Source organism: Antedon bifida, chromosome 2 (genome assembly GCF_963402885.1).
Source record: "Antedon bifida chromosome 2, ecAntBifi1.1, whole genome shotgun sequence".
Classification (NCBI taxonomy): Eukaryota; Metazoa; Echinodermata; class Crinoidea; order Comatulida; family Antedonidae; genus Antedon; species Antedon bifida.
In genome coordinates this window covers 3,023,235-3,048,056 of record NC_136227.1, presented here as the reverse complement: position 1 = coordinate 3,048,056, position 24,822 = coordinate 3,023,235, and the positions used below count along the sequence as shown (strand labels likewise).

Here is a 24,822-nt window from a genome sequence, read left to right as displayed (position 1 = left end):
TCACAAACCTCTTTACCATATATGGAGTTTATTGCAAGTCGGCCTGCATACCTTACTGTATATGGAGTTGCAATCCTGCTGACATACCTTACTGTATATATAATTCATCACCTTTTATACCATACTAAACATGGAGTTATTTATTTTATTTAGTTAGCTGTGGTGCTGACAAAACAAACTAAAATTTCAAAAGATCTAAATACTAAATATTTGTTTTTAATGATCTATTTTTCTTCGACAGTTTTAAGTTAAAAAAAAATCAAGCTAAGATAAATAATTTGATAGAAATACAGTTTATCAACATAGTAGCGTTGAATGCATTTTTTGTTTTCTAGCAACCATGCAGCACCCTCTATCGTTGTGACGTAACACCGTAGAACTCTATAGCTATTTTTTGTTCCCGCATACCTTACTGTATATCAATCAAGCTCATGTAACTTTACTGATGGATTTCAATACAATACAACTTGCATATCTTACATAGATTACAAAATTATGTAAAGAGAACAGCATATTACCAAAAAGTGTAGAGTACAGTATAATTAGTAAAATAGATAAATATTATAAAAATAGTTGCTTAATATCGTATATTCTCAATTTATTTAAAATTACATTGCATTGTTTGTAGGCTTTTCAACTTGATCAGAGGAATGTTCAAGCACTTCTCCTAAAAGGTAGCGTTTTAAAAGAAATCGGCAAAACACAAGATGCGTTATTACACTACAGGGAAGCTGTTAGACTGGCGCCCAACAGATTTGAAGCCCATAAAGGTACTATCTTTTCCAACATCAAACTGCCATGAGAAAGAAAAACTGATTAAATTATTAAAGTTATTATAAATATAAAGCTCTATCTACACTATCAAACTTTATGTAACAAAACATGTGATGTGCCCATATATGGACATGATGATGTCATATCAATACCATATTTAAGCATATCACTACCATATTTGGACACATCACGCTTTTTTAAACTAGTTTGATAGTGCAAACAGAGCTTTAAAAAGAATAAAACCTTTAGAGCACAATGTTTTAGAATCATGCATTATAGTATGATTTTTTTTTATATTGTAGGTGTCGTAGAATGCTTAATGAAGGCAGGTCGTATTCGTGAGGCTATAACCACAGCAACCAACACGTGCAAGGTGCTTGGTAATACGGCCAGGTGTATTACTCTTGTTGCTGCTGTTTTGTCAAAAGACCGACTTTCAAAGGACAAAGTAAGAAGACAAGTATAATAAGTTGTATCATTAATTAATGCAAATTAATAAACATGTTCTTGCATTAATTTTATTTAGATTTAGTTTATATTAAAACTAAAAAAGCCGGCACAGGGCCGTAGCCACCAACCTGACCACTTTTTCAGAGGCTTTTGACAACCCAGTGGCTTGAACAGAGATTGTTCCTTTTCTTGCGAAAACTGGACCATTTATTTCTTGTTGCTGCATCACTGCAGTATGATATAGACTTAAATCTTGCTTCAAATCTTTGGGCTCTTTACTCCCAGTTATATTTGCCTCATATGACCATAAAAAATCAAGATAGCTTAGTTAAACGACCATACAATGTAACATAGATGAATAGAACATATACTCTAAATTAGAAAGAGAAATCGAAAGGGATTTTCTACTTATCTATGGTTTATGTAAGCTATATATTTAAGACAACCTTGGATTAAGAAATGATCTTTATCCAAGGTCCCGAATAGACAACCATGGATTAAGAGATGATCTTTATCCAAGGTCCTGAATAGACAACCATAGATTAAGAGATGATTTTTATCCAAGGTCCCAAATAGACAACCATGGATTAAGAGATGATCTTTATCCAAGGTCCCGAATAGACAACAATGGATTAAGAGATAATCTTTATCCATGGAGGACTGTATATTTCCTTCATGCTTTATCTAAGGTCCCGAATAGACAACAATGGATTATAGTAGAGCAGTTAGTGCCATAAAAATAGCCAAGTTGTGCACTTTATTACCAAAGCATGAAACTTGCCACAAAGTTTCTTTGATGTATATAGATTAAAAATATCGGGGGGTGCCAAGTGTCCAACGTCCGGTATGGCGGCCATCTTGATTTCAAAATGGCCACCATAAAAACAAAAAGTGTTCATATCTTGGCAACTATAAACAGTAGAGACTTGATTCTGGTGTTAAATTGTTCACAAACCACATATTTGTATTTGCTCTAATGAAAAGTTTCGTCGAAAAATGACCGGAAATGACGTTTCATCCAGTTTGACCTTTGACCTCTTATCTGTATATCTCGGTAACTACTGATCATTTTCAATCGATTTTGGTGTCATTTTGTTCAGAATAGAGACATTTATATTTGTAGTAATAAAACATTTTCACATAAAATGACTGGAAATACAATTTATAACCTTTGACATATATAAGTATGTGAACATACTGTATGTGGTTTACATTGGTATAAATGCACCTAATTTTTTTAAACAAAATAAATGACACTTAATGCAAAAATGACCAGGAATTATTATTCTGAATTTTTGACTTTTGATGTGATAGGATAGGCGTAAAGTATGACAGATCACTGAGAAACAGCATTCACTGAGCTCATCTATGCCGACTTGTTTGCTAAACTGTGATGTGTCAATCGTTGGATAAAAGTTTTGGTCCTCTCTCCTTCATCTTTTTTTTTTTTTTTTGCAATGTATTATACCATATGGACAATTGTCTGAAAAAAGTTGAAGTGAATTGTTAGATGCCATTTGGAAATATTTTTGATGTAAAGTAGCATTCTTTCGTTGGCCTCTTTGATGTTGCATATGAGACAAGTTCGGAAAGTTCTCATTTTCATGAGTTAAGAGAACACCGTCTTTCAAAGTACATACTACAAACTTATCCTGCATTTGTGCAGTAGACCTACTTTTATTAGTCAGAAACTCAGATAATTCTTGTTCATTTTCGTTGCATCTAAAAAAATGTACTCCATTTTTATGGTAATGGGCCTTTGCTGTAAACCATCTGAATCCGTTTTCTCGATTTTCTCTAGTCATTGATTTTTTAGCAAAATCCGAACCAAATCAATTCGTAAAAGACATCTCAATATAATTATTCAAGTAATTCTCAAATTAGTGACATGGACCTACAATATACTGTACTAGACCTTTTTAGGCATCCACCTGTGGACTTTCACTTTGAAGGTCTTGGTCTCCTAATCATACAAGAAACAATGTCTAATTTAATCAATCAAAGTAGTGGATCCAGACAAAGAAGGGGGTGTAAGACCATCCACAGACAAAGAAGGGGGTATAAGACCATCCACACACAAAGAAGGGGGTATAAGACCATCCACACACAAAGAAAGGGGTGTAAGGCCATCTACAGACAAAGAAGGGGGTGTAGGACCATCCACAGACAAAGAAGGGGGTGTAAAACCATCCACAGACAAAGAAGGGTGTAGGACCATCCACACACAAAAAAAGGGGTGTAAGACCGTCCGCAGACAAAGAAAGGGGTGTAAGACTGTCCACAGACAAAGAAAGGGGTGTAGGACCATCCACAAACAAAGAAGGGGGTGTAAGGCCATCCACAGACAAAGAAGGGTGTATGACCGTCCACAGACAAAGAAAGGGGTGTAAGGCCATCCACAGACAAAGAAGGGTGTAGGACTGTCCACAGACAAAGAAAGGGGTGTAGGACCATCCACAAACAAAGAAGGGGGTGTAAGGCCATCCACAGACAAAGAAGGGTGTAGGACCGTCCACAGACAAAGAAAGGGGTATAAGACCGTCCACAGACAAAGAAAGGGGTGTAAGACCGTCCACAGACAAAGAAAGGGGTGTAAGACCGTCCACAGACAAAGAAAGGGGTGTAGGACCATCCACAGACAAAGAATGGGGTGTAAGACCATCCACAGACAAAGAAGTATGTAGGACCGTCCACAGACAAAGAAAGGGGTGTAGGACCGTCCACAGACAAAGAAAGGGGTTTAAGGCCATCCACACACAAAGAAAGGGGTGTAAGACCATCCACACACAAAAAAAAGGGGTGTAAGACCATCCACAGACAAAGAAAGGGGTGTAAGACCGTCCACAGACAAAGAAAGGGGTGTAAGACCGTCCACAGACAAAGAAGGGGTGTAGGACCGTCCACAGACAAAGAAGGGGGTGTAAGACCATCCACTGACAAAGAAAGGGTATAGGACCACTTACAGACAAAGAAGGGGGTATAAGACCATCCACAGACAAAGAAGGGGATATAGGACCATCCACAGACAAAGAAGAGGGTGTCGGACAATCCACAGACAAAGAAGGGGATGTAAGACCACCCACAGACAAAGAAGTGGGTGTAAGACCATCCACACACAAAGAAGGGATTATAATACCATCTACAGACAAAGAAGGGGGATATAAGACCATCCACAGACAAAGAAGGGGGTATAAGACCATCCACAGAGAAAGAAGGGGTGTAAGACCATCCACAGACAAAGAAGGGGTGTAAGACCATCCACACACAAAGAAAGGGGTGTAATACCATCAACAGACAAAGAAAGGGGTGTAATACCATCAACAGACAAACAAGTGGGTATAAGACCGTCCACAGACAAAGAAAGGGGTTCAAGACCATCCACAAACAAAGAAGGGGGTATAAGACCATCCACAGACAAAGAAGGGGGTGTAGGACCATCCACAGAAAAAGAAGGGGGTGTAGGACCATCCACATACAACGAAGGGAGTGTAGGACCATCCACAGACAAAGAAGGGGTGTAAGACCATCTACATACAAAGAAAGGGGTGTAAGACCATCCACAGACAAAGAAGGGGGTATAAGACCATCCACAGACAAAGAAGCGGGTATAAGACCATCCACAGACAAAGAAGGGGGGTATAAGACCATCCACAGACAAAGAATGGGGTATAAGACCATCTACAGACAAAGAAGGAGGGGTAGGACCATATTACCGAGGAAGCATAGGCCTACAAAAAGAATATGCAATCAAAATAGACCTACCACTTGGAAAACTGTAGAATAATTGAGGCTTGATTGTTGAAATATAAAGGGTTCTTTGTAAGGTCATTAATAATATATTGATATAAACACGATCATCATACTATTCATTTGACATTCAAATACAGTCTATCTTGAAAAGAAGCTCATACTATCACCTTTTCGAGGTTTTACGGTATTCTATAACATGTATGTTATTTCCTCTGTCTTTTAGCGAATCAGAAGGTGCCAACATCATTGAACTAATGGTACCACCAAGCACAATTTTTACCAATTTTATGTACTATATACAATTTAAGTCCATTAATCATTTAATATAATTACGCCTATCAGGTCAAAGTTCAAAATTAGGTGCATTTAAGACCAACAAAAACTACATACAGTATATTCACATAATTAAAAATCAATAATTAAATGTCAAAGGTCATAAATTGTATTTCCGGTCATTTTATGTGAAAATGTTTCATTACTACAAATATAAATGTATTTATTCTGAACAAAATGACACCAAAATCGATTGAAAATGACCAGTAGTTACAGAGATATACAAATACGAGGTCAAAGGTCAAACTGAAAGAAACGTCATTTCCGGTCATTTTTGGACGAAAATTTTCATTAGAGCAAATAGAAATATATAGTTTGTGAACAATTTGAGACCAGAATTAAGTCTCTAATGTGTATAGTTGCCAAGATATGAACATTTTTTGTTTTTATGGTGGCCATTTTGAAATCAAGATGGCCGCCATACCGGACGTTGGACACTTGGCACCCCCCGATATTTTGAATCTATATACATTAAAGAAACTTTGTGCCAAGTTTCATGCTTTGGTAATAAAATGCACAGCTCATGTCACTAACTGCTCTACTATTAAGAGATAATCTTTATCTAAGGTCCCGAATAGACAACCATGAATTAAGAGATGATCTTTATCCAAGGTCCCGAATAGACAACCATGGATTAAGAGATGATCTTTATCCAAGGTCCCGAATAGACAACCATGGATTAAGAGATGATCTTTATCCAAGGTCCCGAATAGACAACCATGGATTAAGAGATGATCTTTATCCAAGGTCCCGAATAGACAACCATGGATTAAGAGATGATTTTTATCCAAGTTCCCGAAGAGACAACCATTGATAAAAATGTTGCATCATATTATGTATATAAAAATACAATATTGATTATTCAAATCATGTAATGCAAACAAATATATAATTAGATATTTCTGTTCTTTTAGGCAAAAACAATGCTTGAGAGAGCTTTAACTTTGGACTCAACATTTCTAGAGGCTACTTACATATTGACAGAGCTGTACATGGAAGAAAGAAACTTTGATGCAGCTATGGCACTGTAAGCCAAAGCTGTTATACCAAGGCATTCTAACAACAGGAGACTGAGCTCGCCTTGCCCGGATAGGTCCTTAGATCTTATATCTGGCTGCGACAAATACCAACAGTACTGTACTATGTACATGTTCTCCGCGGCACGCAGTGTCTCTTGAGGGACGTGGAACTGATTGTGTTGCAACCATAGATAAACTCTTTGATCTCCGGAGCTCAGCATCCTGTTGTTCTGAGTGTTCTTACTTACTGTAATCTAAAGCTCTGTCTACACTATGAAATTAGTTTGACAAAATAAGTGTGATATTCCCAAATATGGTAGTGATATGACATCATCATGTCTATTATATGGGCACATCACATTTTTTGTCACATAAAGTTTGATAGTGTAGACAGAGCTTTAAGTATTTCCTTTAGTTGATTTGTCAACATGATCAAATGAGCGGTTTAGAGTCTCTTTGCCTTTGAATCTCTTGTTGATTGTTCTATGCAGGTTAAGAAAGCACTTGTTTCACATAAGTACATGTCGTTTGCATCAAATGTTAGGAGACTGTTTAGCTGCATCAAATGAACATATAGATGCTATTGATCAATATAATATAGCACTTAGGTGAGTTCTTGTATCATTTCGTATAGTTACTATCCAATAGTAATGTAAAGCCCTATCTACACTATCAAACTAGTTTGATGTGCCCAAATATGGTAGTGATATGGCCAAATATGGTAGTGATATGGCCAAATATGGTAGTGATATGCCCAAATATGGTAGTGATATGACATTATGTACATACAGTATATGGTTCACATCACATTTTTTGTCACATAAAGTTTGATAGTGTAGACAGAGCTTTATTCTTTAACCTATATAATGTTAAATCTTATTTACATGCTTAGTGACTTCTTAGTTGTCCATCGTAAATCTTTAACGACTGCTAGGCCAGAAAGTTAAGCCATTAAAAAAAAGGCATTGTTTCAACTTTAGACACAGAGTGGAACAGTTATAGAGCAAGTTGTTTTCCGTCAACAATGTCTCGTGGCAAAAATTCTAAAAATGTTTACTGAAACTGCATTCTAAGAGCCGTTCATTATCAAGTTAAATATCACTTTTCCATGAGATAGGGCTATTTCCAAATGACATGTGATGCCTATTTGACCAATAAAATTGCAAGAATACAATCATATTTATATTATATAAACTTAATATTAACTTTGTAAATGATAGCTTGGACAACAAGAACAAGAAAGCAAGAGATGGGCTTGAGAGAGTCGAGAAAAGTCGTGATAATCTTGATCCAGGTGTAGATGATGATATGGAAGGCATGGAAGAAAGTGGAGAGGATGTGGATTATGATGCCAGTGATGCTGAGGCCTCTTGGGTTGATGGAAGTGAGGTAATGCATTTTAATAGTTGTTATTATCATTACAACATTCACATACGTTTATTATAAACAATTTTAAAACAATGTATTACCAGCGAAGAGTGAAATATGTATAATGGAAGTGAAGTAATACAGTTTAATAATTATTATTTTTATTACAATCTTTATTTGCAACAAGACATTCACATATGTTATTATAAACAATTTTAAAACAATGTATTACCATTGCAGAGTGAAATATGTATAATATATTAATGTAATTTAACTCTTACCTGGTATTACTCTATATCTGCAAACAATATATTAACTGTTGCAAATAAATTGTTGTTGATTTGTAACATTTTAAAAATATATATACCTCTTTCTTTATTAGCATAAGTGTTTAGCACATGTTCGGTCTTTTTCCGCACCTTTTATATTTGCGTTTTGTTATTGGTAGAAATTTAAATTTTAAAAAAAGGATACATTTTGTGAACAACCATTGCTATAATTTGAATTAATATTTTCAATGTAAATCAATTTTATTTACTTTCATAAATATTTTAATTAACTGTATTTTTTGTTCTTTTTCAGTGGTATTGAGTTTGGAAGTGTATGCTAACTGGAGAATCCCTGTTAAAATATATATATAACATCTAACATATTATACGATATGAAAATACTGTATATAAAACTATTTTAACACGCAGTGTATAGTATATTTAGTATCATTTTTGCAAGAGAATATGCAAGAGCATTCTGCCATGTTTTATTGCTAGCTGATTTGCTGCAGAAACTTTTCTAAATCAGGAAAATATATTAACGGATATAAAGTATAAATACATGTACTTGATTGATGTAACCGTAGCTTGTGTGTCCCTCGACGTGTTTCTATATATTATCTTGTCTACTATAGGGAGCAAACTTGCAGAAAGAAGTAGACAAGTGTTATTTTTTTATTGGTTGATTGAGTCGGATTCTATGCCCGTTGACGGTAATTTATTCCAGACGTTGCATTTGTTTTGTGAAGAACTTTTGTCTGATTCTTAGATGAGATATGTCTTTATTCATTTTCCATTTATGGCCTCTAGTTCTGGACTCTACTACTAAAGTGAACAGATTTCTGGCATCTATGTTATCAATATGGCTGAAAATTTTAAATGAATATAAAATTACATGAATATAAAATACATACTTGAAGTTATGGAAGATTCAGTAACCATAATATTCAACTACTGTACTACTGGCATGATAAAGAAATTTGAATAAACTGTAGTGTAGTCATCCAGGTGTGTACTCTAAAAGCATGTGAGATGGTAGTGATATGCCCAAATATGGTAGTGATATGCCCAAATATGGTGTGATATGCTTAAATATGGTAGTGATATGCTTAAATATGGTAGTGATATGACATCCTATCAAGTCCATATATGGACTCATTTTTTTGTCACATCAAGTTTAATATTGTAGACAGAGCTTTCAATGGCACTGAATTGTTGTATAAAAATATAATGTAGCAATCACCAAAAATAATTCTAATTGAAATACTGTATTATAATTTGCCCAAATACGTAAAATCAATATTTATTATAGAAAAGTGTGCCTACACTTACCGCTTTCATTTACAAATCTTGACATTGATTGGTATGAAGAAAACCCTTAACCCTTTCTTTTTGTTATGCAACTGTGTATTATTGTTATCAAAAAGTCACATTTGTGTGTGGTTAATGCTGTAAATAAAAAAATATTAAAGTAAAGAAAAGAGAGTATTGTTGTTATGTGAAAAAAAAAGTTTGTTTACAGAGGGGGCGCTGTTGGCGAATAGAATAAATATATCATCCAGGTAAATTCCCAAATAAAATCCGGTAGTTTTATTAATGCTGGTTCTTTTATTTTGCAAAACTATGAATGTTCTCTATTAGTTTGGTTTACATGATATTGGACATTATTTTTACGAAATAACAAAGAAGGTAGGCTCCGCATATCTAGGCCTAGTGGGCTAAAGTAGGCCTACTACTATTACTATCTAGGCTAGGCTTGTAGAGTACTCTGGCCTAGCCCGGTAGCCCAGCTGGGATTTTGTTGGCACGCGTCATGCATGAGAGACACTGCTCTTAGGCCTAGGTACTATGTAACCATGGAGGTAAAAAATGATTTATGGTTTAGGCAGACAGGTATATATGCTATCTATGCTGCGGTTTACTACCTAAAAAAACTGAGATGTATTCATTATTAAATGATGCTACCTAGGCCTACTAAAGGAAATTAAAGTTTAAAAATGTCTTTGATTCTTATAAAATAATTATATTATTCTGTAGGCCAGTTACTCTATATATTGGATTGCAGAATTGCAAAAATGATTTTAGATTGGATTGGTATTGGTTCAGGCACCCTGACATCTGCAATATTATACTATGTATATCGCAACAAGACGAGGGATATTCAACGTATACAGGTAAGCAATACAATTGGTACATTTAAAGATAAATGTGCCCAATTTGAATTGGTATTGTCTATGTATGAGTGTGAACCACTACATTCATGTAAAAACTGTAATTTAAAGCAAAATAATAGTCAAATTGGCTGCCAGCCAACTGTTTTGTCTTTTTACACTTTAATTAAAACTACAAAATGGCCTATACAAAATGTTTATCTTATTAATCTTCATTGTTCATGATCAAATTCATTTTTACAAAAATTTATTTTTAACAGGATGCTCCAGTTTTTTCTATTGATAAAGACTTAAGCACAATCGTGGACGAAGCACCAGACAAGACGATACCTTATGCAGTTGTTGAGGGCGCTGCAACACCTGTCAATGATGTAATCAGCAGTGAGAAGGTTTCTGGTATAACAGGCCTAATTCAAAGCCTGATCCTTAAAGAACATAAAGTAGAATGGAGCAAGTCTACAAGGATGTGGTAGGGGTTTTTTTTTTCTTTTTAAATGATAAGTATTGTAAAATATAGTTTACCTTTGGTACGATAACAAAATGTTTGTTTTCTCTCAATTTATCCAAAAAGAATCTTTTTTTTTGAGGACGCAAATTTAAAAAAAGGGTTTTTGTCATATAGGACACAAATGAAAAGAAGAAAGTTTTTACACTTAACCCAGGGTACAAAAAAATGTTTAAATTTGCTTTTATCTTTAAGTTTAATCAATATTGTGCATGGGTTTTGGCAACTTGAATAAAAAAAGGTTGTTTTGTTTGTAGGATTGACACATCAAAGACCATTAAGAACAACTCAAAGAGTGTACCATTTAGATTGTCTGCAAATAATAGTCATGTGACAGCGGATGAGGCCATTGTTGCAACAGGGTTAACGCTGGATGTAGTATATGACAGTTTTGAACCAGTCAGAAGCTCCCTCGGAGACAGTTTAGTGAACTGGGCCACTGGAGAAAAAATAAAGGGATATCAAGAAGTAGAGGAGATGTTGCCTGTTGGTAGTTTACTAACTGGTATCGGGGAGATAAAAATGATCGGGGGACAGGTGCATTTGGTTCCTCCATGCACTGGATGGACTTATTATCTTTGGCGAGGCTCAAAGGGTGAACTGCTACGCCATCTACGATCAAACACCAAAGTGTTGAGGACTGTTTTAATAGTATTTGGTTCAGCAACAGTTATTTGGTGTGCTTATGTAATTAGCAAATGGTTTATGAAATACAGACGTGAACTCAATTATCAAAATTACATGGCACGAGCACGACAATCGGCTGGTAACGGTGAAGGAACCGAAGTTGACGTTTGCGCCGTGTGTTTGACAAATCCACGTGATTGTGTTATCTTGAACTGTGGGCATGTATGCGCCTGTCAAGGGTGCACGGAGATACTAAACCCACCGCAATGCCCGATTTGTCGACAACGTATCGCAAGAGTAGTTCCGTTGTATCATGCATAGACTTTTATGATCGTAACATATTAGGATGAGATTGTATCAATCTCCGTTGCGCATGTATTGATTATTGATTATAGATTATTACACACTAGTACTGTTCCTGAAAATTGTCCATGGGGTCAGATTTGTCAAACTTGCTTTAGAGACTGTGTGTATGAAAACCGGTAATGATCAATGTCTGTTACAACTTGTTAAAGGTTTATGCAGAAGGGTATTAATTGTATTAAGACTGAACAATATTTTCTATTAATAATTATTGTTTCTAACTCTGTGTTGCTGTATTTAGATTCCAAAGGAACACATCTCTTCAACATCTGCTTTTGAGCTCTGTCTACACTATTAAACGTTATGTGAGAAATAAATGTGTGAATATATTTACTATACTGTATACTGAATGTTTTAAGCTCTGTCTACACTATCAAACTAACAAATGTGATGTGCTTATACATAGACATGATGATGTCATATCACCATATTTAAGCATATCACTATCATATTTGGGCACATCACACTTGTCACATTAAGTTTGATAGTGTAAACAGAGCTTTAGATGAACATTGTTATCTTCAGGTCAGCTTTTGGAATGTTTTTAAAGAGTTTTTTTGTGGAGTTGACCTGTACTGTATATAGTTTTTTATTATATTTATATCTTAGTCAGTGAAACCATAAAGAATAGGATCTGCAGGGAATAAGTATGCTTTGTTGATGCCTAAAAGGTATCATAAAAAGTTATACAAATTGATAGGAAATTGAACCATTTTCGGTAAATTTCTGGCATTTTAACGCCATGAAAAAGTCCTAAAATAAAAAATTCAACTCGGAGGTTTACAAATTGTATTTTTATTTACACCACAACACTGCTAAACCAACCACCATCTTGAAATAAATATAATTAAAAGCAGTATAAAAAATTTGTTTCACAAAATTAAAAATATAATGTAAGTAGAAAATTAGTATTTTAAATATAAAATGTTTTTTTAGTAAGTTAAAACAGTTGAAAATCAATTGATGTGCTTCTTGTTATTAAGTACATTTTATTATTACATTCAGCACAAACCTCAAGATCAACACAATAATCTTTATGGTTACCATATTGGTTGAAACAAAACAATGCTTCTAAAGCTCTGTCTACACTATCAAATTAGTTTTGACAAAAAAAGTGTGATATGCCCAAATATGGTAGTAATATGACATCATCATGTCTATATATCAGCACATAACATTTTTTTTGTTACATAAAGTTTGACAGTGTGGACAGAGCTTTATTTTAAGAATCTCAAAATGGCTTTGTACGCATTAAAGGTGACCGCTCATTTACACGCAGCGTTCTTGTTCTCGTAAAACCCTTTCTCTGTATGTCTTGCAAGTGAGTGAATGTGTCCGAGTCCTCGATGATGTTTGTCGGGATCTCCTGCCGTCGTCGTCGATGGCAACATGAAAACAAGGCAATATTGCAACATCCTCCCCAGCCTACATACACCAACGTATTTAAGACTGCTTGTAGAGGATTGAATACAGCCTAAACATAAAAATGGTTGAAAGTATTTATTTTGAACATTTTATTTTGTTTTTATTTTTATTGTCCCCAAAAAACATGAAAAATGAAGATTAATTAAATTAGACTTTTAATACGTTATTTTGTAGTTTTAATAAAGTTAATCACTTCAGTAGAAAAAAAAACGAAAAAAAATAATGTTTTCACTCATAAAACCCATTGGCTGGCAGCCAATTTGAACATTTTTTGCGTTAAATTACATTTTTTTCAGGTAAATACATTATTTTTTTGGTCCAATTTTTGGTCAAAGTAGATAACTATTATGTTACATTAAAATGGCATATTCAACAATGTTAAGAATAATTTTTTCAGGGGGACAATACATCTTTAAATAATTCATGTTTTAGAGTAGTTCCACCTAGATAGGAGTAGGAGTAATACACCTACTTCTATCTAGGTGGAACTTTGCTAAACTATGCAAAAAAATGAAAATTTGACGATTGATGATTGAAGACCTACCATACAGAACCAAAGAAAAATGATGATATACTGTAAGCCAGTTAGGTGTAATTTTCCAATTAATATTTCTTTTTGTTTTGAAAATCCCACATGAAGATTGATGGCACCTACAATTATATTCGGCCACCAGCTAAAAAATAAATAAGTTTTAGTCTGAAATATTTTTTAGATTTGTTATGCATTATTCTATAAAACGTTAGAAATATGTATGCATTGTGTTATAAGTGGAGTTACAAAGCACATATTTTCCATTTAGCTGAATGAATGTGATTGAATTTTGTAGGAAAAGGATGATTATAGATTTCTTCAAACATTTAAAAAAAAAAGAGTGAACTACTACCAGCGTCTTTTTTGTGGTTTTATTTTTTATTTGTAGAAAAGTTGACTATAGTGTTTTATGTATATTAATTTTTTAGACAGGTTAGGGTTATAATTTATTTATATAACTATTTATATTTCAATGTTTAGGGGCTGGACTTGATTAGTTTCAACTATTTTTTAGCCCTTCCCTTGATATAATTATTATTATTTGTATGTTACAATGTTTATAATTTATATTCATGGGTAAATGAAATGAAATGAAACTAGTGTAAGTAAAGTAAAGCCGTACCAAATTATGAATACCGCAATAATCAGAAAAAATTTGTTCTTTACGGCTCGTAAATAAGCCCTCTCCTTGTCAGTGTATTGGCCTCTTGTTCCTTTCAGTATTGGTTTCACTACCAAAAAAAAAATTTTAATTAGTTTGTCCACCATTAAGCTCTGTCTACACTATCAAACTAGTTTGACAAAAAGTGGGATGTGCCCAAATATGGTAGTGGTATACCCACATATGGTAGTGGTATGACACCATCATGTCTTTATATGGGCACATCACATTTGTTGTCACATAAACTTTGATAGTGTACATGTACACAGAGCTTTAGCAAAGTAAGCATCTGGTTCCTTTGAGTATTGGTTTAAAAAAAATGTTCAATTAGTTTGTCTAGTGTAATTAGCAAAGTCTGTTTTAAAAACAATCATAGTTTATTCAATTCAATTCAATTTATTTTCATAAGATACATCATTGTGAAATAATATTACAGTGTGTTTTTTTTTTTTTTATAATTAGAATGCACTTATGCTGGAGAAACATAAATAAGCCCGGAGGGCTTTAAGGCTAGTTCCACCAGAAAAAAAAAATAATTCAAAAAGTATATATAATAAATGTTTCAAAAGTAGTTAATAAATAAATAAATGAAAATAAAATATGAATAAATAAATAACAAGAATAAAGAAAAAATAATAAACAATTTAAGCTACATACACAAGCACAACAAGACACAGGACAAAAACACGTGACAGAACGAGGACAGAAGGGACGAAGATTATTGAAATTAAAGTATACCTTTATTATAGGATAGATAGTAGATGACAGGATTGAGCAGCATGACGGCAATAATAGGCAGGTAGGAGGCTAGGTACAGAGGAATCAAGTTTTCTACCTCTGAAATACACCTGGAATTAAACGGTGTTTGTATTAATCTAACTTTTTTTTTAAAAAGAACTTAAAACGCATCTTTTTAACATCCAATATAAGTGTCTTTTTTACTTCGGTTTAGTTGATTCTGGCGCTATACAAATACTTTTTGTTGTGTAGATCATTGGTAAACAAACAGTTACTTTTATCATGGAGGTAAAAAATATTTGTTATTATTTATTTTTTACCTCCATGCTTTTATCAAGTGGTTCACATGATATAGACAAATTATGAGAGAAAATCAGTATAATGCGAAATTACTAATTTGATTTCTAAAAATCCATGGAAGCCTTGATTATTTCTTCCAAATTACTTCATAGAATTGTTTTCTTTTTTTTTAAATCCTAAATTCTAAACATGGTTTAAAGTTGACCGTATACTGTAGTTTTTGTTAATTAAATAATAGAATGATTTATTTATAAACAATAACACAAATTTACTAACGTTAATGGAGAGTTGGTAGAGCTATATAAACACACAATACCAATGAAAACCAGTAAGAAGGGACAGAGGAAACAGCAAACAGGCATTATAACAGAAAGCTTTCCTCTGGAAAAAAAAGTTTGGTTAAGTTCTGTTTACACTATCAAACTTTATGTGGCAAAACAGTTTTGGCACAAAAATAAACATAGCTTTAGGCTCTGTCTACACTATCAAATTATGTGACAACAAAGTGTGATGTGCCCATATATGGACATGATGATGTCATATCACTACCATATTCGGGCACATCACACTTTTTTGTCGAACTAGTTTGATAGTGTAGACAGAGCTTTAGCCATCTTAACAGTTTTGTACTCTATGTTAACCTAATTTTGTATTGAACATCTGCATGTGGTGAGGAGGGTTGATACTACATACAGTAAGGAATTTAATTTCTCCTTAAGTACAGACTTATTTCATGGTTTATCAGAGACTTTATCAGGTGAATATTCATCTTACTTGTGTACTCCTCTCAACATCAGGTAAACATCTATGGCATAACTTGCTGTTAGGAAGTATGTACTGATGTAAAAGAACTGGGTCCAAGCCTAGGAGAGATAACATTCCAATTATAGAATTAATTTATAGAATTTAAATGTTTATTTCAATGACTTTTTATTGCAAAGTTATAGTATGCTACTTACAGTGAAAAATAAACAGAAGCCATGCCCAGTGGTGTCCTGATCATTGATACTAGAATCGTTAGCTTTACAAAGTAAAAGACTTTCAAAGCAAATTATACCTGCAGTAGTAGAAATATAATATATATAGAATATAACTATTACGGAGTAGCTTGCGTGAGAGAGGGAAGTTAATTGGTCAGATTAATTATTGGTTTACAGGCGTAGATTTAACAGCCATGTCTTTTTAAAATAAATTAATGACTATTTTTATTTTTCTGCAACCTGCCTGATCGATTTTATCATTTATGAAAAATTTAAGCTGGTTTGCTCTACTCCGACGTATTTTTACTTTATACCAAGGCAATCTAACAGGACGCTGAGCTCGGCCAAATCAAAGGTTTACCTCTAGTTTTCGAAACGATCAGTCTCCGCACCCAAAACGCTTGACTAATTTTTGATTGGCCAATTGGCTTCCTCAAATGTTTAGTCAGAATTAGTAATATTTGTAAAAGTCTGTTACGATAGCCTATCTTGGCAAGTCAAGCTCAGCATCCTGTTGTTAGAATGCCTTGTTTATACATGTCATAATTATTATTGCAATGTTAAAAAATATATCGACGCCATCAAAAAGATTTTTAATAATTTTAATTTTTTTTGTCTGCCATTGAAATTTGACATATCACAAACGATGGCTCTTACACTAAAGAACCATCAATAAAAACCTTCACTTGTGATTGGTCAAATCATTTGCGTCTTTAATTCCTGTTTGTCGAAAGTTTACTGAAACAAATCGATAATTACCGATACACGCCATTAAATCAGCAAACGCCAACATTTTTATGATGTTATACTGTGGGCCTTCAATCATCCGTTTCTTGAAAATACCGTCACTGACCTTTCTCGGTAACAAAGTGAATATAGCGCCAGCAATGCTGAACAACGACGACACAATGGAGGTGTACTGGTACCCATGATAAATATGATCCAATGTTTCAGAATGCTCAAAATGTGAATTGTTGCTACAGCAGCTTAACTGCAAAGTTGGTGAAGCCATTTCATTTCTTTATATTTTCGTTTTTAATTACTGATTTTAATTTAAAATACAGCTGAGTAAATAAAGAAAAACAGTTAATATCAGACAGTACCAGTGGACAGTACCACTACCATAGACCAAGTACCGGGCTGCTTTTCGGTAAGAACTTTACTCCATAAATTACTAAATGAAAGCACTTCTTGTTTTAACAATCCTCGTACGTACAACTAAACAGATTCTAAAGTGTTCTTTTCTCTATTCCAAGTAGACAGTTTTGTAATTGCCAGACAGACATACTACAACAGCCTGTAATAAAACATAATTGAAATGGTTAGTAATTACCAATTGAAAGTTATTGTTAGTGTCAGTTATTGTTAGTGGTAGTTACTGTATATTATTACTAGACCAATAGGTTTGAACAGGAAAAATACAATTTTTAAAAAAACCAAATTCTTCAGGCTGTTCAGTGTAAACAAGGAAGTATGTGTATAAAAAAAATCATGGCTGTAATGAATAGCTATAGTTCCTTATTCAAATTTTAAAAGTAATGGTTGACTTTTTGATAAAATAAAATAATTGAATGCAAGGCTGGAAAACAATAATATGGTTAAATATATTGTCTGAGGACGATCAAAGCATATTGATCGAAACGTCAAGAAACTTGAGAACTAACATACGTGGTGTACCGCAAACTTGATATCAACAATATGGTTAAACACGATAAAAACATGGCTATCCATTACTTGATTGCAGTATTCGAAGGATGAGGAAACACAAGCATTTAATTCTTTAAATGTACAATTAAATAAAATGACCATCAAAAACTATAACCTCTTGTCAACCTTGGTGATTATACATCCTGAATATCCAAGGAAAAGTGTAAAAGTCACTTCCAATATCTTTTTAATTAAAACTATTGTAAAAATTAAGCCCACAAAAAATTCTGAAAAATATCAATTACAGCTATTATGAATAAATATTCAATGTACAACCTGCAAAATACATTTTTTTTAAATCTTATCATGTAACTACTGTGTTTACTTGTTAATAATGTATTTCATTTCACATAAAGTGTCTGATTATACTTTAATATTTTGAAGTACACACTAGTATACAAAGCCTTTCAAGGTCAACAAATTCTTTTGTGTAAATACAAAAAATCATCATTTCACACATAATATAGTACTGGATATATTGACATTTTGTACAACATGATTTCAAACCGCAAAATTCTAATAAAAACAAATGAACCATCAATAATGTCAAATCTGAAAGATGGCCCTTTATAGTTTGAAAAGTTTTAACTTATTTGAAATCACAATTTTTAAATCAAAAACTTATCTATCTTTGCAAATCTATAAACTGAGGCTGGCTGCCATAACAAGTACCAGAGTCTCTATCCTATTACCCAAGCAAAAAACAAGATTGCAACTTACGTAACACCTCTCTGACGTGACCCGCAGGGTGGTAATGGTATTGTAAGGCTTGTCTACTCCGGCAACAGCAGTACCGTGAGACAGACAATCCGAGTAAAAAAGGCAATGCTTGTTTGGATTGTTCGCTATCTCTAATGATCTGGACGTTTATTTACCAGCCATTACTACAAAGTATCATTTATTAACCGAAGCTCTCCGCATTGCATATTCAAGATCACGAGTTATTTGTTGACGTTTTATTATTGAGTGGGTTTTCCCTTTTCCGTGCTATAAATAGATAATAGATTGGGAAAATTTCATAATTAAATTGAGGGCGCTGTCTTTCGTTTTTTAAAGAAGACGACGACGAAGACGAATATTTTCAGAAATATGGCGCACGGAGGAAACAAATGGGAAGGTAGAACTGTCGAAAAACTATAAATATAAATTCTGTTATTACTATTTTTATGTTGATTTATGGAGTTTAAGATCTAAAATAGATATCTGGGTTATTGTCTTAGTTTTACAGGATATATTTAGTTATTTACAGACTGTTTTTGTCAGGCCCTAATCGTTAGGCCTACTTCACATTAACACATCGAGATGACGTGGAAGTGCAGCAAACCTTCCTTACTGCTGCTGCCGCGCTCCGCCCGAACGACCCTGGTCATTCTTATGGCTTGAGATTAGGCCTAGACTTTTTTTAAAGGTTTTAATACTATTATTTTAATATGATCGTTGGCTAGGCCTAGTAGTGTCTAGGCCCAGTAGGATAATATTTAGTTCAATCTAAATAAGATTGAATATTATTATTATTATATTATTTATTTTTGGTCATAATATGGAGTTATAAAATATAAATAACTCCATGGTTTGGTTTGTGCATTTTAAAATCTTAATCTTACAATAATAACATGTGTTGTAATGACTGTCTTAATATTCTTATTTATATGTTCTGTACAGATCTTCGTAAACAAGCTCGTCAATTGGAAAATGAGTTGGATTTAAAATTGGTATCCTTCAGTAAACTGGGTACCAGCTATAGCTCACAAAAAGATGATGATTATAATAGGTAAGTATCTAATCACAAGGAACTCAGTGAAATTTGTTAATGACTTTAGTTTGGATGACACTAAACTGAAGAGAACACACCCGGCCAACCGTGGGGCATGAATGTGTGCTGCTTTCCACAGCATTTATTGTCCAATATAAAATATCAGACATTACACATATAGAAAACATACACATCATAACAAAAATATAAGAATATACATTGTTTTGAGTCCAAAAATATATTACATATTTTAAATGGGTCTCTCATGCTTCCTGGACTATAATTGGACTTGTTTCTCTTGATCATCAAGTAAATGTTTTTTTAGGTCTAAAAGTAAAATATGCTATATTCAATTTATATTATTCTATCTCATCTTAAACGCTAATCGTCGTTAGACATTGCGCGTCTCACTTATGTTCGCAAATCAGTACGTTTTTGAGCAAGCATGTGTATAGGTCCGCATGTGAAAAGTTCTGTTTTCTTTTTTATGTTTGCAATCCATGTTGTTTTTGATCTTCCTTTTGGTCTTTCTCTTTCTATCTATCTAGCGTCTGTTAAATAATTACTTTATATTTCATTTACAAGGCCAAATCCAGACAAGCGAAAGCATTTTATTTGGTCTTTTTGTCAAATAAGTTGAGCAATGTTATGTAATTACTATCATTTTGCAATAAAGAGATATGTAGTAATAAAATTCACCTGAGGTTATCATGAATTGCAAACTTGTATATTAAAAATATGGACATCTCACCATAAAAAAAAACAATACTTTTTCTCTCCTCTCCAGTTCTGATTCTTCACCCCTTCTTGGAGGTTCCAACAGCGACAGAATGTTTGAAACTATGTCAATGGAGATCGAACAGTTACTTGCAAAGGTATTAGCAATTTTGAATACAAGATAATTAAGAATATCGTATAATAATAATAATAATATCCTGGATTTATATAGCGCCTAATGATGTGAAACCTCGAAGTGCTGAACATTAGTACCCAGTCATTTTTTGGATCAAACACGTATGGAAACATACTCCCATAATGCAGCTAGTAATCAGCGCAAAGTTGTGTCTTGATCTAACCGGGTTCCCATTTATACACCTGGGTGGAGAGAGGCAAACGTAAGTAAATTATCTTGCCTAAGGATACAAGCAATGCGGCGAGAGTTGGATTCGAACCTCGATCTCGCGATCAGTAATCAAAGTTTTTGATAATTTATATACCTTTAATGCAATCTGAGTGTAATCCAACACCCTAATTATTTCATATCCAGGGCCTTTGTAATGTTTAACCCAAAGATAGATAACTTAATATTGCAATTATTTGTATATACTTTAGTATGTGTACTCATTTATTTAAATACCTGATAAATTGGTTGATTTTCTAGTTAACGGAAGTAAATGACCGTATGTCTGAATACACAAACAGCGTATCATCATTATCACCGAGTGCAGCACTTCTGCACACGCTCCAACGGCATCGAGACATTCTCCAAGATTACTCGCACGAGTTCCAGAAAACTAGAACGAATATTAGTGTGTGTCGGGAGCGAGAAGATCTGTTGGGGTCGGTTCGAAGGGAAATTGATGCGTACAAGAACTCATCAGGGTTGAATAGGAGGACGGACATGTATCTAAAGGAACATGAACATTTAAGGAAGTATGTCAACGTCCTACATCTCATAAATGTGTTGTGTTATTGTGTTATACCAATACTTTGCACTATAGAGTACAGTAGCCATATTCACCATTTTGATTCACAAGAGATCAAAAATTTGTTTTCCAATGTAAATGAATACCACTTAAGAAAAAATCTTAAATATATATTGACTTAAGTGAAATAATTATTTAAAGGAAATATTTCTCATAAGTGGGATTGATATGGCCACTGATCTTTATTCATATTACTGTAATTTTATTTTTCAGCTTGTAATTTTGTAAATAATGTCAAACTATTGATACTATACCTTATTTAGTAACATTCCTTTTTATAACACACCCGAGTGCATCCTTACCATTTTATTTGTTAATTACAAAATGAATTGTTAATTGAGAGACTGCTGAGTTGAATAGAGCAGTCAATCTTTTAACTCATAAATATTCTCATAATACAAATAATGAATGAATGTTTATGAGTTGGATGAGTATGTTATTCTATGTATTGTCTAATCATTTGTTTTACTTTTTCAGCTCTGATAGGTTAACAGATGAAACAATTAAGTGAGTGAAAGCTTTTGACATGTTTGTAATTTCGTAGAATTGATAAATGATCAAAGGGTTTATCTGTGGCTGCGACACTATCAGTTCCACACCCATCAACAGACACTCTGTGCTGTTGAGAATATGTACATAGTACAGTACTGTTGGTAATTGTCGCAGCCAGACATAAGATCAAAGGACTGTTACTAGTTCTTATCTTAGCAAGGCAAGCTCAGTGTCTTGTTGTTAGATTGCCTTGCTTAAATCTGGTCGTATCAGCTAGTTGATTTGACTTTTAAATTAAATTTGCTCTCAAATAAATTAAAAATGTTAATGAATTTTTTTGTCTTAAAATGTATTCGTTTATCTTGACAGTATTGCCATAGCAACTAAAGAAAACCTAATGTCACAACGAAGTACCTTACGCAAGATCACCGGTTCTATGACCAATATGGTCAGTATCCTTTGAAAAGTACTAAAGCTCTGTCTACACTATCAAACTAGTTTAACAAAAAAAGTGTGATGTGCCGAAATATGATATGCTTAAATATGGTAGGTGTGACATCATCATGTCTGCACATCACAATCTACAGAAAAATAATCTGACTTTATTACTAATCACACTAAAGCTCCGTCTACACTATCAAACTAGTTTGATACACAAAGTGTGATGTGCCCAAATATGGTAGTGATATGACATCATTATGTCCATATATGGGCACATCACATTTTGTTGTCACATAAAAGTTTGATAGTATAGACAGAGCTTAACTGGTAAAATGTAATATTGTGTAGTATTTATATGTGATGTCACAGAACAACTCCTAGAGGTCTCACACTTGAAGAAACCAAGAAATAAGATACTCATATTTTCACCAATCTTTCAATTTTGTTTTACCAATAATTCCATAATTTATTCCTTAACCAAAAACTTTCAGATCGATTTCCAGTTATCAATAGTTTAGTCCAGAGAATAAACTTAAGAAAAAGACGAGATTCAATTATTCTAGGTAGTGTTATAGCAACCTGTATTATTCTGCTACTTCTCTATGCTTTTCACTAATATGAGGAAGGGAGGTAGAATTTGGTCCAGGGGGTAACGTGAAGAGAGCGTGTAGAATGTTGTCCAGAGAGTGACAAGAAGAGAGCGTTTAGAATGTTGTTCAGGGAGTATCAAGAAGAGAGCATGTCGAATTTGGCAAACGTTTTGGTATGGGATGGAGTGACAAGCAGATTTGTTCGTGTTGACTGATTGCCTAAAATAAACATAGATATATTAAAAGGACAATCAAAGAGGTTAGAGAACAAACTTCACAAAGTAAAGTGCTTGGAATACAACCCACTGTACCAAGTGTTCTAACTTGTGTAAAATCAAGTGTATAGAAATATTAACCATATAGAATTATGTAAAATAATAATAAGTAAGTCAGCTATAGTGGACTTAAGTTGTTTGGTGTCTTTCCTGAATCTACAGAAAAATAATCTGTGACTTTATTACTAATCACACTAAAGCTCTATCTACACTATCAAACTAGTTTGATAAAGAAAGTGTGATGTGCCCAAATACGGTAGTGATATACCCAAATATGGTAGTGATATGATATCATCGTGTCCATATATGTGCACATCACATTTTGTTTCCACATAAAGTTTGATAGTCTAGACAGAGCTTAAGGGAAACACTTCACATTTAATATTCTCTTATCTAGTATCCCCAAAACACACAGAATTTACACACACCGGGACATCAACATTAGTGTTCTGTATGGTGTGCGCCCCAGAGTTTTGCTCGGTGAAAGGGGTACTGTATAAGTGAATTCCACAAATATTTATTACCTTAAGTGAAATATTTAGTATAAGGGATAATATAAGGATAGTATAAGTGTGATTGTTAAATACCATCAATTATCTCATGAGGTAAAAGGCGTATCGAAAAATTGTAAACAAACGCTAAGCATTATTGAATTGATTATAAATTGGAAAATATTGTTTTGAAATCATTTTTAAAACACTAGGTGATGGAGCACACACAATCTTGACACAGTTATGTTGGATTATGCCACACAACTAAAAACGATAAATATGTAAACATTGCATCCAAGTTCTATAAAGATGTTCAAATTGTATTCATAACATCAGTAAGCAAGTTACATTGACGACATGGTATCTGGTAGTACACTTCTATTGGCTGTAAAATATGAATAAACACTCATCACCATCGTAATTAATATCTTTTCACTTGGTGATGTTTTATTTCGTACAATACCTGGTGAATTTCCCTTTAAAGTGTTTTTTTATTTAGAAATATATATTATTCCTGTATTAAAGATTTTTTTGTAAGAGTAGAATATATTGTTAAAAATCTGATTTTATTTATTTTTTACACTGAACTTGTTTAAATCAAGTCAGCCTGTATTCAAAGACTTTCATCAGAAAATTATTTTTAAATAAATATCGTGAAGAAAGCCCCCATTGTTGTTTTGGTCATAGAGTTGATCATTATGTGTGAAAACATGTTAGAATGCTATTATGCTATTTCATACCATCTCTAGTATAGAATAATTTAAAAATAAATTGATTACATAACCAACATATATGTAAATGACCCACCTGTATTGTAGTGTTCATATTTTAGTAAATTTAATAAAACCTTTTTTTGATTAGGAAATTTAAATTTTAAGAAATATAATTTGTTAATTTAACTGAAATTTTCTCTTTTTTCCTCCTACGTGTAGTTTAATTCTCTTAATTGTGCAAAATGTAAATATTATGTAACGTATATAGTAGTTTGTGAATAATATTAAATTGCAATAATATTGATTTTTAGTTGTTTTTTTTTATTTTATTGTATGAATTCGGACTATGAATACGATCGACTGCTGAAAAGTTTATTATGCATAGAGGG

General features: G+C 33.3%; 5 protein-coding genes across 8 annotated transcripts in view; 3 read left to right on the top strand and 2 right to left on the bottom strand.

Annotated features, from left to right (window-relative positions):
* Nucleotides 1-9,390, top strand: part of LOC144835824 (anaphase-promoting complex subunit 7-like) — a 169,073-nt gene extending 159,683 nt beyond the window's left edge. The window contains exons 10-15 of the mRNA XM_078690922.1: nt 629-770; nt 1,077-1,222; nt 6,222-6,334; nt 6,818-6,934; nt 7,547-7,715; nt 8,277-9,390. Of these exons, the coding sequence (XP_078547048.1) occupies nt 629-770; nt 1,077-1,222; nt 6,222-6,334; nt 6,818-6,934; nt 7,547-7,715; nt 8,277-8,285 (696 nt within the window). The 3' untranslated portion in view covers nt 8,286-9,390. The remainder of the gene's footprint in view (nt 1-628; nt 771-1,076; nt 1,223-6,221; nt 6,335-6,817; nt 6,935-7,546; nt 7,716-8,276) is intronic.
* The window catches only part of LOC144835839 (nicotinate-nucleotide pyrophosphorylase [carboxylating]-like), a 50,205-nt gene continuing 34,390 nt past the window's right edge, over nt 9,008-24,822 (bottom strand). Inside the window, exon 5 of the transcript XR_013611110.1 lies at nt 9,008-9,042. The gene's annotated coding sequence lies outside the window, so the exon portion shown is untranslated. The remainder of the gene's footprint in view (nt 9,043-24,822) is intronic.
* Nucleotides 9,509-11,850, top strand: LOC144835837 (mitochondrial ubiquitin ligase activator of NFKB 1-like). 4 transcript variants are annotated; one of them, XM_078690948.1, is made up of 4 exons: nt 9,509-9,525; nt 10,001-10,137; nt 10,395-10,603; nt 10,897-11,850. In XM_078690948.1, the coding sequence occupies exons 2-4, from the start codon at nt 10,039-10,041 to the stop codon at nt 11,585-11,587; spliced, it is 999 nt and encodes a 332-aa protein (XP_078547074.1). In that variant the 5' UTR covers nt 9,509-9,525; nt 10,001-10,038; the 3' UTR covers nt 11,588-11,850. The 4 variants fall into 4 exon arrangements, with proteins under 4 accessions (XP_078547074.1, XP_078547072.1, XP_078547073.1 ...); XM_078690946.1 differs by having other exon boundaries at nt 9,519-9,652; XM_078690947.1 differs by lacking the exon at nt 9,509-9,525 and adding an exon at nt 9,528-9,652 and having other exon boundaries at nt 10,029-10,137.
* LOC144835834 (G-protein coupled receptor 143-like) lies at nt 12,568-18,898 on the bottom strand. The gene is made up of 9 exons (XM_078690941.1): nt 18,693-18,898; nt 17,025-17,562; nt 16,245-16,342; nt 16,060-16,148; nt 15,562-15,666; nt 14,986-15,095; nt 14,209-14,317; nt 13,599-13,728; nt 12,568-13,103 (listed from the first exon to the last, which is right to left on the bottom strand). Exons 2-9 carry the CDS (start codon nt 17,275-17,277, stop codon nt 12,861-12,863), a joined length of 1,137 nt encoding a protein of 378 aa, XP_078547067.1. The 5' UTR covers nt 17,278-17,562; nt 18,693-18,898; the 3' UTR covers nt 12,568-12,860.
* LOC144835852 (Golgi SNAP receptor complex member 1-like) lies at nt 19,031-24,737 on the top strand. The gene is made up of 7 exons (XM_078690969.1): nt 19,031-19,089; nt 19,635-19,743; nt 20,513-20,600; nt 21,107-21,378; nt 21,909-21,938; nt 22,293-22,375; nt 22,856-24,737. Exons 1-7 carry the CDS (start codon nt 19,062-19,064, stop codon nt 22,978-22,980), a joined length of 735 nt encoding a protein of 244 aa, XP_078547095.1. The 5' UTR covers nt 19,031-19,061; the 3' UTR covers nt 22,981-24,737.

Bases quoted from the DNA above. Each gene is read 5' to 3' on its own strand.
- LOC144835837 (XM_078690948.1), top strand. From the start codon at position 10,039: ATGATTTTAGATTGGATTGGTATTGGTTCAGGCACCCTGACATCTGCA. The intron at 10,138-10,394 runs GTAAGCAATACA...TATTTTTAACAG, and splicing joins GGGATATTCAACGTATACAG to GATGCTCCAGTTTTTTCTAT. The intron at 10,604-10,896 runs GTAGGGGTTTTT...TTTTGTTTGTAG, and splicing joins AGCAAGTCTACAAGGATGTG to GATTGACACATCAAAGACCA.
- LOC144835834 (XM_078690941.1), bottom strand. From the start codon at position 17,277: ATGGCTTCACCAACTTTGCAGTTAAGCTGCTGTAGCAACAATTCACAT. The intron at 16,149-16,244 runs GTAAGTAGCATA...TATCTCTCCTAG, and splicing joins GCTTCTGTTTATTTTTCACT to GCTTGGACCCAGTTCTTTTA. The intron at 15,096-15,561 runs GTTAGTAAATTT...GTTTAATTCCAG, and splicing joins TCTACCAACTCTCCATTAAC to GTGTATTTCAGAGGTAGAAA.
- LOC144835852 (XM_078690969.1), top strand. From the start codon at position 19,062: ATGGCGCACGGAGGAAACAAATGGGAAG. The intron at 19,744-20,512 runs GTAAGTATCTAA...TCTCCTCTCCAG, and splicing joins AAAGATGATGATTATAATAG to TTCTGATTCTTCACCCCTTC. The intron at 21,939-22,292 runs GTGAGTGAAAGC...TTATCTTGACAG, and splicing joins TTAACAGATGAAACAATTAA to TATTGCCATAGCAACTAAAG.